Source organism: Ornithodoros turicata, chromosome 2, assembly GCF_037126465.1.
Source record: "Ornithodoros turicata isolate Travis chromosome 2, ASM3712646v1, whole genome shotgun sequence".
Lineage (NCBI taxonomy): Eukaryota > Metazoa > Arthropoda > Arachnida > Ixodida > Argasidae > Ornithodoros > Ornithodoros turicata.
The window spans coordinates 11,452,847-11,465,286 of NC_088202.1; the positions used below are offsets into that span (position 1 = coordinate 11,452,847).

Consider the following 12,440-nt stretch of genomic DNA (forward strand, 5'->3'; position numbering starts at 1 on the left):
ACAACAGCATCGTTGGTGACGTACTTCGAACGTCTTAAAATAATAAATAATAAAATAAAACAATATATCAAAATAATAAATCGACGTCCAATGGAGGTTACACGTAGGTTGCCTGAAGGCTAAAATTTTGAAAACCGTTTTTTACAGATTTACTAAAGCCTACTAAGCACAAAGCAAGTCTACCGATAAAAGGCTCAACAGCTTTGTCACAAAAAGAACTCGGATTGCCCGGAACGAGATTTTAGTAAACATACCATGGTTACATCCCATTTCGCCTATTCCCATTTTGCCTAACCCGGATTATCGGAGGCGGGAGGGGTAACAGCCGTTAGGCGAAATGGGACTGCCGTGCAACCTCATTAGGCAAAACGGGACTGTCGGCAAGTGGGCGTTACTTACACGCTCCGACCCGATGATGACGTGTGCAAGAAATGAATGTGCTCGTCGGACAACTACCTTACGTCGTCCGAAACAAAGACCCTTTACATTTGCAAATATAAGGTGTAAATATAATGTACAAATATAACAAAAACATTTTACAAACATTTTACATAGTGACTCCTGATGGACAGCATGACGAATGAAACAAGGCTTCGAGCCATGTTCAGTGTCACCTGAGCGATGTTAAATATGGAAACTGGTGTCACTACAGTCGTGTTTAATTTAACTCTCTTTTTTTTTATTTCGTGTTAGCACCGCGAAGCTATATGAGCGACGGCGAGGTGGCTATGAGCGAGATGTGGCTATGTGGAGATGAGAGGTGGCTATGAGCGACGTACAGATGAGAACAGATGGAGAGAGGACAGCAGGAGGGAGTGGGGGGATAGGGGGTTAATATGCGTCTTGGGCAGACTTCAGGGGAAACTGTGCCGGTATTCGTCTCGAAAGTCTTCGGAAAACCCAGGGAAAACCTCAGACAGCACAACCGGTGGTAGGATTCGAACCCACCGCCTCCCAGTTAGCACGACGCCACCGAGCGAGACGCCTTAACCCACGTTCAACCTAACTACCGTATTTTCCGGTGTATAACGCGCGCGTTATTCGGTAAAAAGGTGCTCTGAAGAGGGCCTGCGCATTATCTAACGGTGGGAGTTATACACGGAAATATTTTCCGACAGGAATTCCTTTTCTGGTCGGTGTCGTACAAATTCTAGTCTCCTCAAGGGTGTGCTGTGAATTTCTCCCAAATCACTTAGGGTCAGTTGAAAAAGCCGGCGTAGGGCGTTGGAATTAATAAAAAGTTGTGATGCTACTTAAGAATGTCATTGAGCAGTCAATAATTCAGAATGGCGAACGGGACATGATGTCGTACCTCGATGCCGTGGGACATCTAATGCATATTGAGTAGAGCTGCAAATTTGGAAGAATTTTGAAGTGCAGAAAACAAAGCTGCCCTTTTAATTAAAAAAAATGTAAATAAAAACTATGTTTTCACTCTTGCACAGTCTATATTTGTGAACCAACAGTAGAGAGAAGAAACCCTAGTGTAATATGAATTATAAATACAGACCTCATGCTTCAGTGAAACCAACAAGGTTGCATGTAAAGTTATATGAAGATCCGAAATTGACTTTTGGCAGCATGCCACAGGACCGCCTTCTTTCTTACGTAACACGGATTAGTAGGCGAAGTGGGACTGTCTGCAGCATACATTAGGCCAAATGGGACCCCCTGCAGTTCGAGGTCGGGGAACCTGCTAAGGGATGGCGAGATAATCTGCTAAGAAGCATTAGGCAAAATGGGAAGACACGCATACCATGGTGTGCTTTTTCAAATTGGACGTTGACTTCCTTGACGCACAGATAAAGCTTTCCCACCTAGGCGCATGGTAGACATCTGAACACCACGCTACTGTTTTGTACTGTAGCAGGCCATGGTCCCTCCATTGCAGCGGACAAGAAATTGCAACTGTCAAGCACCTGAGCGTACGTGGTGCAATGTCATGTGGAATGTCATGTCTCATAGCTAGTGAGGACGGCTCCAGAATGGAGTGACGTCAGTTTGCAGACAACTCCGACAATGCACCAAATCTTCAAGAAGGTTCATCCCAAATATAGGGAACACGTGGAGGGCACATCCTCTTTGTAAGATAACGACCTCTGTACCTTCCTTTCGGCTATTTGCCCGGTTCCCAGAATGAGTTGTGATATCGGGCAGCTTGATCGAAGGCAGGCAGAGTGGAGGTTTGATGATAGGTCGAAGTCGAGTTGTCGCGAACCCCAGCTCGGAAAGTAGTGGTAACGCTCAAAGATTGCGCTACCGCAAATTTGTAGCGGAAGTACTTCTTTCGTTACCAGTTTAAAAAAGTAGCGCGATCTCTACTCCGCTACCGAAAAAAGTAACGGATACGGTAGCGCCGCTACTAGTAACGGCGCTACGTACAACACTGAACCCCTGTTTGTCCTAACAAAGACAGTGCCACTGTCGGAACGCTGACCCTTTTCCATTTAACTTTTAGTATCTCCCTATTAAATAAACCAGTGCCCCTAACTTCCCTAAACTATGTTGTCGGCGTCTTTTTCTTTCCGCAGCTGTGCGTTTACATGCGAAGATGTACTTACAGCTTCGTTTTTGAAGCGTTCTTCAATGATCCGTCTCACAAAGAAAGAGAACTTCTCCAAGTATTCTTTGGTGAGTATTGACAGCCTTAAGAGCTTGAAGAGACCTGGCATCTTGACTGAAAAGATGTTCAAGAACAGTTGACAGCGTGCTGTTTTGTGAAAAAAAGAAGAACTGACAGCAGCATATGCACTTTCATAGTCACGTAGCAAGCTAAGAGACTGCAATAGCCGTCGCGCTTTTTACGAACTGTAAAACGTGAAGCCGCGAAGCTCAGTGCACTAACGTCCCATTTCAGATTGCAACTACGTAGTTGCAGTACTGACGACAAGATGAGACGCAAGCGAATGCTGCCCTACGACTACGTCAAGAAATACCCTTATTTCAAGGATACACAAGGAGCTCACATCGTCCCGCGACCGCGATGCAGATTGTTGAATGTAAGTACCGCCGTTTAACACTGAGCACTGCACAGAGAAAGGGTACATTTGGAATTGCGGAACACCTCTGTGTGTGTCGCACGAACAGTAATGTTAAGCTTGTGTCTCTTTAGTGTTGAACCAATAACTGTGACAACTGCGTTTTCGCTGCACAACTTCGCGTGCGTCGTGAACTTTTCTCCAAATTCCGGATATTAACTGAGCTGTAAGTCATACACTCCCCAAAACTCCGTTTTTTGAAAAAATAATAACCTCCGAATAACATCCTCCGCTAACACCCAGAACTGAAATCGGAAAACCCGAAACATACAGTACAACAGTGTCTTCCAGGCTCCAGCTCCTCCGAACATGTTGAAGTAGTTCGACATGATGGGATTATTGGGATCTCTGATGCTGTCTATATCAGCATTGAATGCCACGGCAGCTATTGCGTCCACTGACGACATCAGGAAAATGCTGAAAAGTACAAGGCAGGACAAAATGCGTTGCTCGCTTTCTCTTTTTCTGACTTTCTCACACTTTTTGCTTTACAAAATGATTTTAAAAAAACTTCAGATTGCTCCGATCTATACACAGACCGTGAACAAATACTTTCAGAATTTCAGAGGTAGAAGGCAGGGAGTGGCACGTTTTTCATCGACCGTTTTTTATCCGTAAATGAAAACACAGAACGACAACGAAATTACGAGCACTTCAGGTTGGATATATTCGTCTTGTAAGTTATGCGAGTAAAACCGGCAAAGACGCAACATGGCAGCTCCATAGTACAGTTTGTGCGTAGCGGCAACGCATGCTGCACGTCCCACACAGGGGCAGCCTTCTGCCACTCATGCTCCGAATATCGCTTGCGTGAATTCGAAATACGAAAAAGATCTAGCTGCCCCACAGCACCATGTCCTGAATAATCTGTGAAAAGGACAACGAAAATTACACCGAAAGAAGGTGATATTCTAAGGGTAATGGTAACATCGTAGCCACGAACATCTATTTGCTATTTCCGAACACACAGAATCAGCCTCGCCACATTTAATGCTCGCTATGATTCGTTCTCGAAGCAACTGATTTATGCAGCAATATTTGCGTATGGATGACGTTTTTTTTTTTTTTTTTTGCGCTACTTGGCTGCAGGCGTTTCTGATCATTTTTCTTCTGTTGCATTGCTAGCGTGTATTGCTAAATATCTATTTATGTCATTCGTTATGCAGCTGTCATTATCCCGCTTCATTTTGTACAAGCTTAACATTTTGCTGCTCCACCCAAAGGAAAAGAAGTAGCGTTTGAGTAGCATTTCAGAAAAGCTAGCATTTCTGACAGTTGCACGAAATTGCAATTGTGCACGATTACTCCATCAAGTGGAAGAGCAGTACCCTCAAAACACAGAACCCTTAAAATTCCAGCATAACTCCGTTTGTTCCTCTTCTGTGCGGCTATCATGTCTCCCATCCCTCTTTCACACTCCCCGCTTCTCCCTCCCCTGAGTGCACCGCGCCGGGACCTAAGAGCAGACTGACCGCATCTTACCCCGCCATCCCCCCTCCACAAGGCCGATCAGCTTTCCCCGCTGTGCTTTTTCTGTGGCTCACTATGCCGATCGACCTTGCCAATCGGCGATACAATTTTACACCCTGCTGTGTGGGACAAAGATATTAACGAAAAAAGCATACCATGCCCTGGTACTGTTATTGCTTGTCGGTACTTCAGAGGCACTAAGAGGAAAGCAATGCCGCCTCAGGCACCCCCAAATCACTCGATATCACGATAAGGATCCCGAAAGCATAATAAGCCAATATTCATAAACACGATCGTAAGTAACGGTAAAATGCGCCTAAGACGTCGCAGCCTGCGACGCGCGTACGACGGTATCGTAAGCACGTTTCACAGAGCTATCGCAGTGGCGAGAGTACCCTTTTGTTGAGGAAGAGAGAGTTGCTCATTTCCTATCACGTGCGACCCGGAGAGAAACATCCAACGGGTTCGAGACTATGTATTCACTAATAAACGATGACGAAAATCTGCAATCGTACCAATAAGAGGCGTTCCGTTAGAAGAAGTCGCCCGTCCCCAATTGTTGGTTACTACACGCGCTCTCTGTCTTTGGGTAGCAAAACTTCATAATGGATTCTATGGAACCACAGACGAAACGCGTTCGATGGCCCAATTTTTGTGGAGCGCGAAATTGAAGCACTTGTTCAAGGACACCAAGCAAACAAGTGCGCCATTACGGGGATGATCCCCAACGCAGGAGGGACACCGGAATTTTTTTTCGGGGGGGGGGGGGGGTGGAGAGGCAGGGGTGCTTCAACTGCGCCCGCAACCACATTGTCTTGGATCAGCAACCTTGCGTTTCTGCCACAGAGCAACCGCTCCCTTGCGCCCCCCCCCCCCCCCCGTGACGACGCCCATATCCTCAAGGGTCTGTGGGAAAGTGCAATGCATAGGCGCGTATTACGGAATCGTTATTTGCCGTTTCCAAATCCACCGCTGCTAACTACGCCGCCATCTTTCATCATTAGACTGCTCTGGACCTCTCGTAGAATTCCGATGTAAGTTAGAAGGATTTTGCGACGCGCGCTCTCGTGAATCTAGACGTCGTGGTAACACGGTCTTTCTATACTCCGTGGAAGGAACACAGTCCTTCTATAGAAGGACGGTGATCGTAATTACCTCGCACGACCGAGTTACGACAGCTAGATTCCGTCATACGAGCTTTTTGTGTATCGGACACCTCCCAAGCAGCAAAATGTACTGAAAGTCGGGTGCAATAGGGGTGGACGGGTAGGTGGAAGGCCTTGAACAGACTCGTGAAACTAAGGAACATCGATAAGACACATACCGTCCACCCCTATTGCACTCGACTTTCAGTACATTGTGCTGCTTGGGCTATTTCGTTCAAGTGGGTGACATCAAATTACTAAGCTTGGATTTGATAATCTCCTTTATCATATCGTCCAATTCTTCCAACGTACTAAAAATCGGTAATAGCAAACGACCTGTAGGGCGGAAAGCCCGAACAGGAATGCCACAATCCCAGGGGGACGTTTGACTGGACTTCAATGCAGAAACGATAACCTATGCAGCACCGTAGCAACAGCAGTTATATTTCTGAATAAGATAGTGGACGCCACGATCCGTCGAAGTTGACTTTCGCAGTCCTTGCAGTTGCAAATCGGCAAGACAAATACACAAATTTGAAACAAGAAATTAGGCCGGAGGAGGGGGAGTGTACACTGTAGCATTTGCCTAAACCCTCCAATGTCCATGGAGGATGTTACTACATCGTTTGCCTCGAGTTCTGTGCGCGGTTCACCACGCGTTATGAAGCCCACGCGTTATGCGCGTCCGCTGCACTAGCTTTGTGCTGGCATGACAGCTTGAAAGCGGACTTCCGAACTTAATGACGCCTAATATGCCAATGAAAATATAGAAAGGTGCGAAAGCACTCAACTTCTCAAGCCCCCTTCACATACGAAATTGTTTAGAAAGGACCCCAAGAAGAGCAGATACAGTTCAATAATGAAAAGAGGAGATGGGACATGCACTGTGAATGTGCTAGGGTACGAGCCCCAACGCGCATATTCGCCAGCAATGCGAAATTGATTGCAAGTACTACGGTAGAAGACAACTGTAGCTGTCAAGGCGAAGGCGCGCGAAGTCGGCCGATTGGTCAATAAACGGGTCAATAAACTGGGGTTGCCACCAGCTCCATGACCCACTATACTACTAGCGTTGCTTTCCACTTATCTGTCTCTGAAGGACTGATCAGCGATAACTGTAGCATTGCGTTGTTGTGTTTGTTTCGAATTTCAAATTCACGTAAGCGGTATTTGGAGCGCGTGATGTTCATGCTGAACCATAACTTAAAAACCTGAGACTGGAAGTCCCCCAGTTTCGTGTTTTTAAGTTATAGATCTATACCATCAGCTCGCTTGCTACCTCTCTATCCTCTGGTTCATGCTGAAGTTTACAAAGGAGCCCCACACTCGGGCATCCAGGTGCAGCTTCCTCGGCAAGTCCAGCTGAAAAGCTCGGAACCTCAAAGGGACCTCACGATATTCTTCCACAAATGTGCATCACCATAAGAGGACCACTGTAAGGAACGCAACGCACTCTCCAGTGTAGAGCCGTGACGAAAATCAGGCTCACGCGTTCTTCGATTTCCAATGCGGGCAATCAACGGCGGTAGGTTGGTGATATATGCTTTACATTTAGTCCCAACCTCATAGGAGGCAAAAGAAATCAACTAATATCGCCCTCTGTATTTGTTTACCACCGCTTGTTTATCACGATATTCCTTGCCTGCGCGCCACTGGCCAATTTTCTCACCAGCTGCGTGCATCGAAAAAAGAGTCGCGCGACAGCAAGATACCTGTTTTTTGCATGTGCAACAAATCTGCGAACTTGTCTTCCTGTACGGTGTTTGAGAAGCCGTACAGAGCCGTCAACTCACGCGTTTCTTCAAAATCCATGGTGCATTTACGATAACTCATCTGGTCGGGGCTTGAGCCAGTGCTTCAGTGCATCGCATAGTGCCTCTTTTACGGGCTGGAAATTTGGAACCACAATGGAACCTCTAAGACCCCAATATTCGCCAACCCATCTTGACAATGCCCCACTAGAGAATGGATGCAAAGCGGTATCAACGGAACGTGCTGCACGCATTTTTCTAGTCCTAACACCTGGCTTCTTTGGGAGCATTATCCAGTGAAGCCCGCTTTATGTTTTGTCTGGAATTGCTATGCATAAACTGTGTTTCGCAACCTTATCGTTCGGAGCAGATAGATAAAGCGTCGTGTCTTTTGGAACAGGGATACAAAAATATACCGGAAGTACAGCGAAATATCACCGTAGTCGTTGCACTTCAAATGTGCCGCCGGCTTTGCTTTAGGGTGTTTGCGCCTCAAGTAAAGCATTGCTGGCAAGATTGAATTATACCTTAGTTTACTCAAGTTGCTGAACGCGATCTGGTGATTTTTTCACATTAAATAAGTTATGGGTAGGTATATTACTCGGGAGTATGGCAACATAATGCAAAAAAGAAGGCACTGAAAAGGTTCGCCAGCTGTGGGACTCGTACCCACATATCTTGTACCGGACCCAACAATGGACCGGAAATCCAGAAGATTCGAGAAGTTCGAAATTCGAGCCCTACAGCGGGCTGACCTTTTCAATGACTTCCTTCTTTCATTATTCTTAGGGATTTGAGGCTTGTGTGTTGTATTGTCCTTTCTTCTGTCCAGCCTCAGAAGATCAATTTTCATTGCATGCCAACATATATGTTATATATGTTCAGGGGAGAGTTACATGACTTTCTTTTTCTGTTTTTATAAATGCGTCATTACGGAGGAAGCAATCTCACATGGTAGACCCATTCTGAGAAACTCATAAGCCCGGGAAAGAGCGCTTGAGACGTAGTTTTTGCTATAATCAAACGCTTTGTAAGCGAAGCCGTCCTGTGGCCGGCAGAATGGAAGCAGTGGGTAGGCATGATCGAGCGTTCATCGTTCTCTGGACTACACCCTGTTTTTTCTCCGTAACGCTGGTGTCTTCTGTACCCTATGACACGCCTGCGTACTTCTCTCCTGCGTGTTTTTGTGTTGTGTTTTTCCCTAGCTTTTTGTTGGTGTTCTCGCCGCCCTTAAAGAAGCAATGAGGTGACATAACCCTGCCTCATCTGTCAAGCTGTCCACCAGGAGTCATCATGCAAAATATTTTCGCCGTGCGGTACGTTTCAGCTGTGCAACCGAATTTACAAAAAAAAAAAACACGCACACACACACACACACACACAAAGAAACAGTCTTAGAAAGCAGCCGCGGACGGCGCACGATTGTCGCATGACGTATTGGAGGATCCGCGCCTTATTTTCTTTTCTTTTTTTTTTTCTTCACCGCTCACACGACGTTTGTACATGCTTGAGGTGTGTCGCTGCACAACACTCGTCACGTAAGGGGAGTAGCATACGTTGCGACTTGCTCTCGTTCTGCGATGCGCTCTTTTCAGGAGGAGGAGAATTTTTTCAAAGGTGTGCGGAACAGAGCCCTCGCGCTCGCTCTTTGGTACACTAATCGTTCTTTCGCAGGAGCTCATTTGATTCGTTGGAAAACACTCCGCACCGAAAAACGAAAACAATTTGGTGCTCAGTGCTACTTTAATATTGACTCACCGACTCAGCTGACTGTCGACCACTTACTTTCACGTCATTACACGACTCATCATCATGCCACATGTTATTCCGTACACTGCGCCTTCAGGTAGTGAGACGCACCTCGTGTGGCGAATTTCCACACTCATCAGCATTAATTTATCTGTTGTTGTTGTTGTTGAGGGAACATAAATATTACACAGTCATTACACAGGTTCGGTAACAGGATGCCTACTGTAACACGTTGCTTAGAAAAAGAGAGATAGCCTATAACAGAAAGAGAGCTTCGCACAATGCGCACTGCCACCAACGCTATCCCTTACGTACGCAAAAGGTACGATAGCGGCATATGGTATTTACGTTACTTTTATTAGGTAGCGGTAGCGGCATCGCGTTACTATATAGAGAGAGTAGATCGTACGCTATCGCCTTAGCGTACGTAAGGGATAGCGTTGGTGGCAGTGCGCATTGTGCGAAGCTCTCTTTCTGTTATAGGCGTGCGCAGAACCATCAACGCTATCCCTTACGTACGCAAAGGCGATAGTGTACGATCTACTAAAACTCTCTACTCTTTCAAATTTGTAGCGATGGTAGTATTACGCTACTTTTTTGTGGAGTAGCGTGTAACGGTGTTTCGTTACTTCGCTTTGGTAGCGAGTACAACACGGTTAGGCAGGCGCTCTGCCGGGTGGATGGGGTTTTGACATATACTCTGCTTTACATTGTAGCTATGTGCTGCCATGATGCGTGTGTTATTTGAATCACAATGCGGTTCAAGCAACGCCGATTAACGTTTGAACCGGGATCAGCAGCCCCTTACCCCTTACTTATTTACTTACCCCTTACTTATTTAACGCTTCACTCTTCTTCACTAGAGGGAGTTATTGTCACTGAAGATATCATGTCACCAACTAATGTTTGATAAAAACATTCGAGTCTGAACTTCAAGTTTTAGCAACCTTTGAACTCAGTTTAAGGTTAACCAGCGTTTGTGAAACCGGGCCGTAGTAGGCTACGCGAGCTCAGGTTCACGTAAACCGTACCACGCCGAGTGTGAACCGTTTCTTGGAGCTTAGATTGACAACTGGGCAATATAGAGGACACTTTTTATGTGTACGACATGCTAACCGAAGATAAAATTCCAACATACCCGTACATGTCCACTGGCTCCTTGTTAGTTGCGTGCTCCACCAATACATCGGCTGTCCGGCTGGTGACACGGACAATCTTGGGTACCATCTGAATATTTCAAGAAATAGGTGAGTGTTATTTCCCAGAACAGCATTAGGAAAACCATATGTTTGATTACGTGCACGACTTCCTGCACCATAAAAGAATGACTTGAAATTATTATTATTATTATTGGTCCCTGCTGCGTAGAAGGAGGCAAGTGTAGCCCCATCCTGAAACCGGGGAAACAACCCTCTAATCTGGCGTGTTTCCGACCCGTGAGCATCACCAGCTGCTTAGGCAAGGTCCTTGAACGTATGATACTGCACAGGCTCGAGTGGTGGCTGGAGCGAAGATCTGTTTTTCCACAGGAAATGGCGGGTTTCTGCAGGAACCGTAACTCCATGGAATGGATTCGGTGGTCGATTTAGTCTCTTCAGTCGAAGAAGCGAAGGCGCGAAGACAAATAGCGATGGCTGTCTTCCTGGACATCAAACGGGCGAACGATTTCGTAAGCCATCCTTGTGTTATTCATGGGTTGTTGCAGGCCCACGGACCTCATAGGGCGCTGACGTGGCTCTCCGTCTTCCTCCGTGAACGGAAGATTTTCGTCACTACACGCGAGGCTGACACGGAAAAGATCACTGTGCCACAGGGAGTTCCTCAGGGAAGTGTCCTTAGCCCCCTGTTATTTAACATTGTCTTGATGGGCCTCATGGGGTGCCTTCCTCGGAGGGTGCATCTGTCCATCTATGCTGATGATATTTGCGTCTGGACGGTTGGCAAGTCCCGCCCTGCAGTTCAGCGTCGGCTCCAGAGCTCACTTGATGCCATACATGCCTACTTCCTGAAAGCAGGGATGGACATCTCCACTGAGAAAAGCGTTACCCTTCCGTTTACCCGGAAAGAGATGCGCCGGTTCCAATTACACATTGGAGGATCTCCCTTAAGGCAGGTCATGCACCACAGGTTCCTCGGTGTTGTGTTGGACCGCAACCTGTCGTGGGCAAGACACACTGACTATCTCACTTCAAAGGCGCAACGTTGGGGAAATGTGATACGTCACTTTGCCGGCTTGCGCTGGGGATGTACTGAGCGGGACCTCCTTGCACTCCACAAAGCGCTTGTTCGCGGGTCAGTAGTCTACACCCTTTCTGCGTTGCAGGGACTATCACGGACGGCCGAACGGAAGCTCCGTTACGTCCTGGCGCGCCGCTTGCGGACCTGTCTTGGCGTTCCGTGTTGCGCTGAGACGAGGATGGTGGTAGCCGAAGCCAGGGAACTCCCAACTGGCGTCCTCCGCAAGAGAGAAACTTTACGGCACTATTTGCGATTACGCGCTTACCATCGCCGTCGCCCAGTGGTACAGAAGCTACGTAAGCGGAACCACAGCAAAATCGCGCAGTGTGCGCAAGAACTAACGGACCATATACCTGCCTTCACTGTTGCCCCAACCGCTTCTTCAGTAGCATCATGGACACTGCCGAAACCATCCATCTCGTCTCACGTCCCGGGGATCAAGGGGACGAAGAGTCAAACCCCTGCTCCAGTCCTCAAGCAGGTTACTGTGGAGTTGATGGACGCTGCATACGGAAACCAAACCGCCGTAAATACGGACGGTTCCTCCACTACTGGCGGCTCATCTGCGGCATTTGTAATTCCAGAGGAGTCAATTTCACGTAGGTTCCGCCTATCGCACCGCACCTCGGCCACCTCTGCGGAGTTGTATGCCATCCTGTTATTCCTGAAGTCATATACCTGCCTTCACTGTTGCCCCAACCGCTTCTTCAGTAGCATCATGGACACTGCCGAAACCATCCATCTCGTCTCACGTCCCGGGGATCAAGGGGACGAAGAGTCAAACCCCTGCTCCAGTCCTCAAGCAGGCTACTGTGGAGTTGATGGACGCTGCATACGGAAACCAAACCGCCGTAAATACGGACGGTTCCTCCACTACTGGCGGCTCATCTGCGGCATTTGTAATTCCAGAGGAGTCAATTTCACGTAGGTTCCGCCTATCGCACCGCACCTCGGCCACCTCTGCGGAGTTGTATGCCATCCTGTTATTCCTGAAGTCTATTTTGGATCACTACCCTCGCCTGTGGGTGGTTTACACAGATTCGCGGGCA

The 12,440-nt window shown here is 47.3% G+C and overlaps 1 protein-coding gene across 1 annotated transcript in view; it reads right to left on the reverse strand.

Annotated features, from left to right (window-relative positions):
- LOC135385198 (cytochrome P450 3A6-like) overlaps positions 1 to 12,440 on the reverse strand; it is a 100,729-nt gene that overhangs the window by 52,503 nt on the left and 35,786 nt on the right. The window contains exons 6-8 of the mRNA XM_064614391.1: positions 10,292 to 10,380; positions 3,310 to 3,455; positions 2,562 to 2,677 (exon numbers count right to left, since the gene is read on the reverse strand). Coding sequence (XP_064470461.1) covers positions 2,562 to 2,677; positions 3,310 to 3,455; positions 10,292 to 10,380 — 351 coding nt within the window. The remainder of the gene's footprint in view (positions 1 to 2,561; positions 2,678 to 3,309; positions 3,456 to 10,291; positions 10,381 to 12,440) is intronic.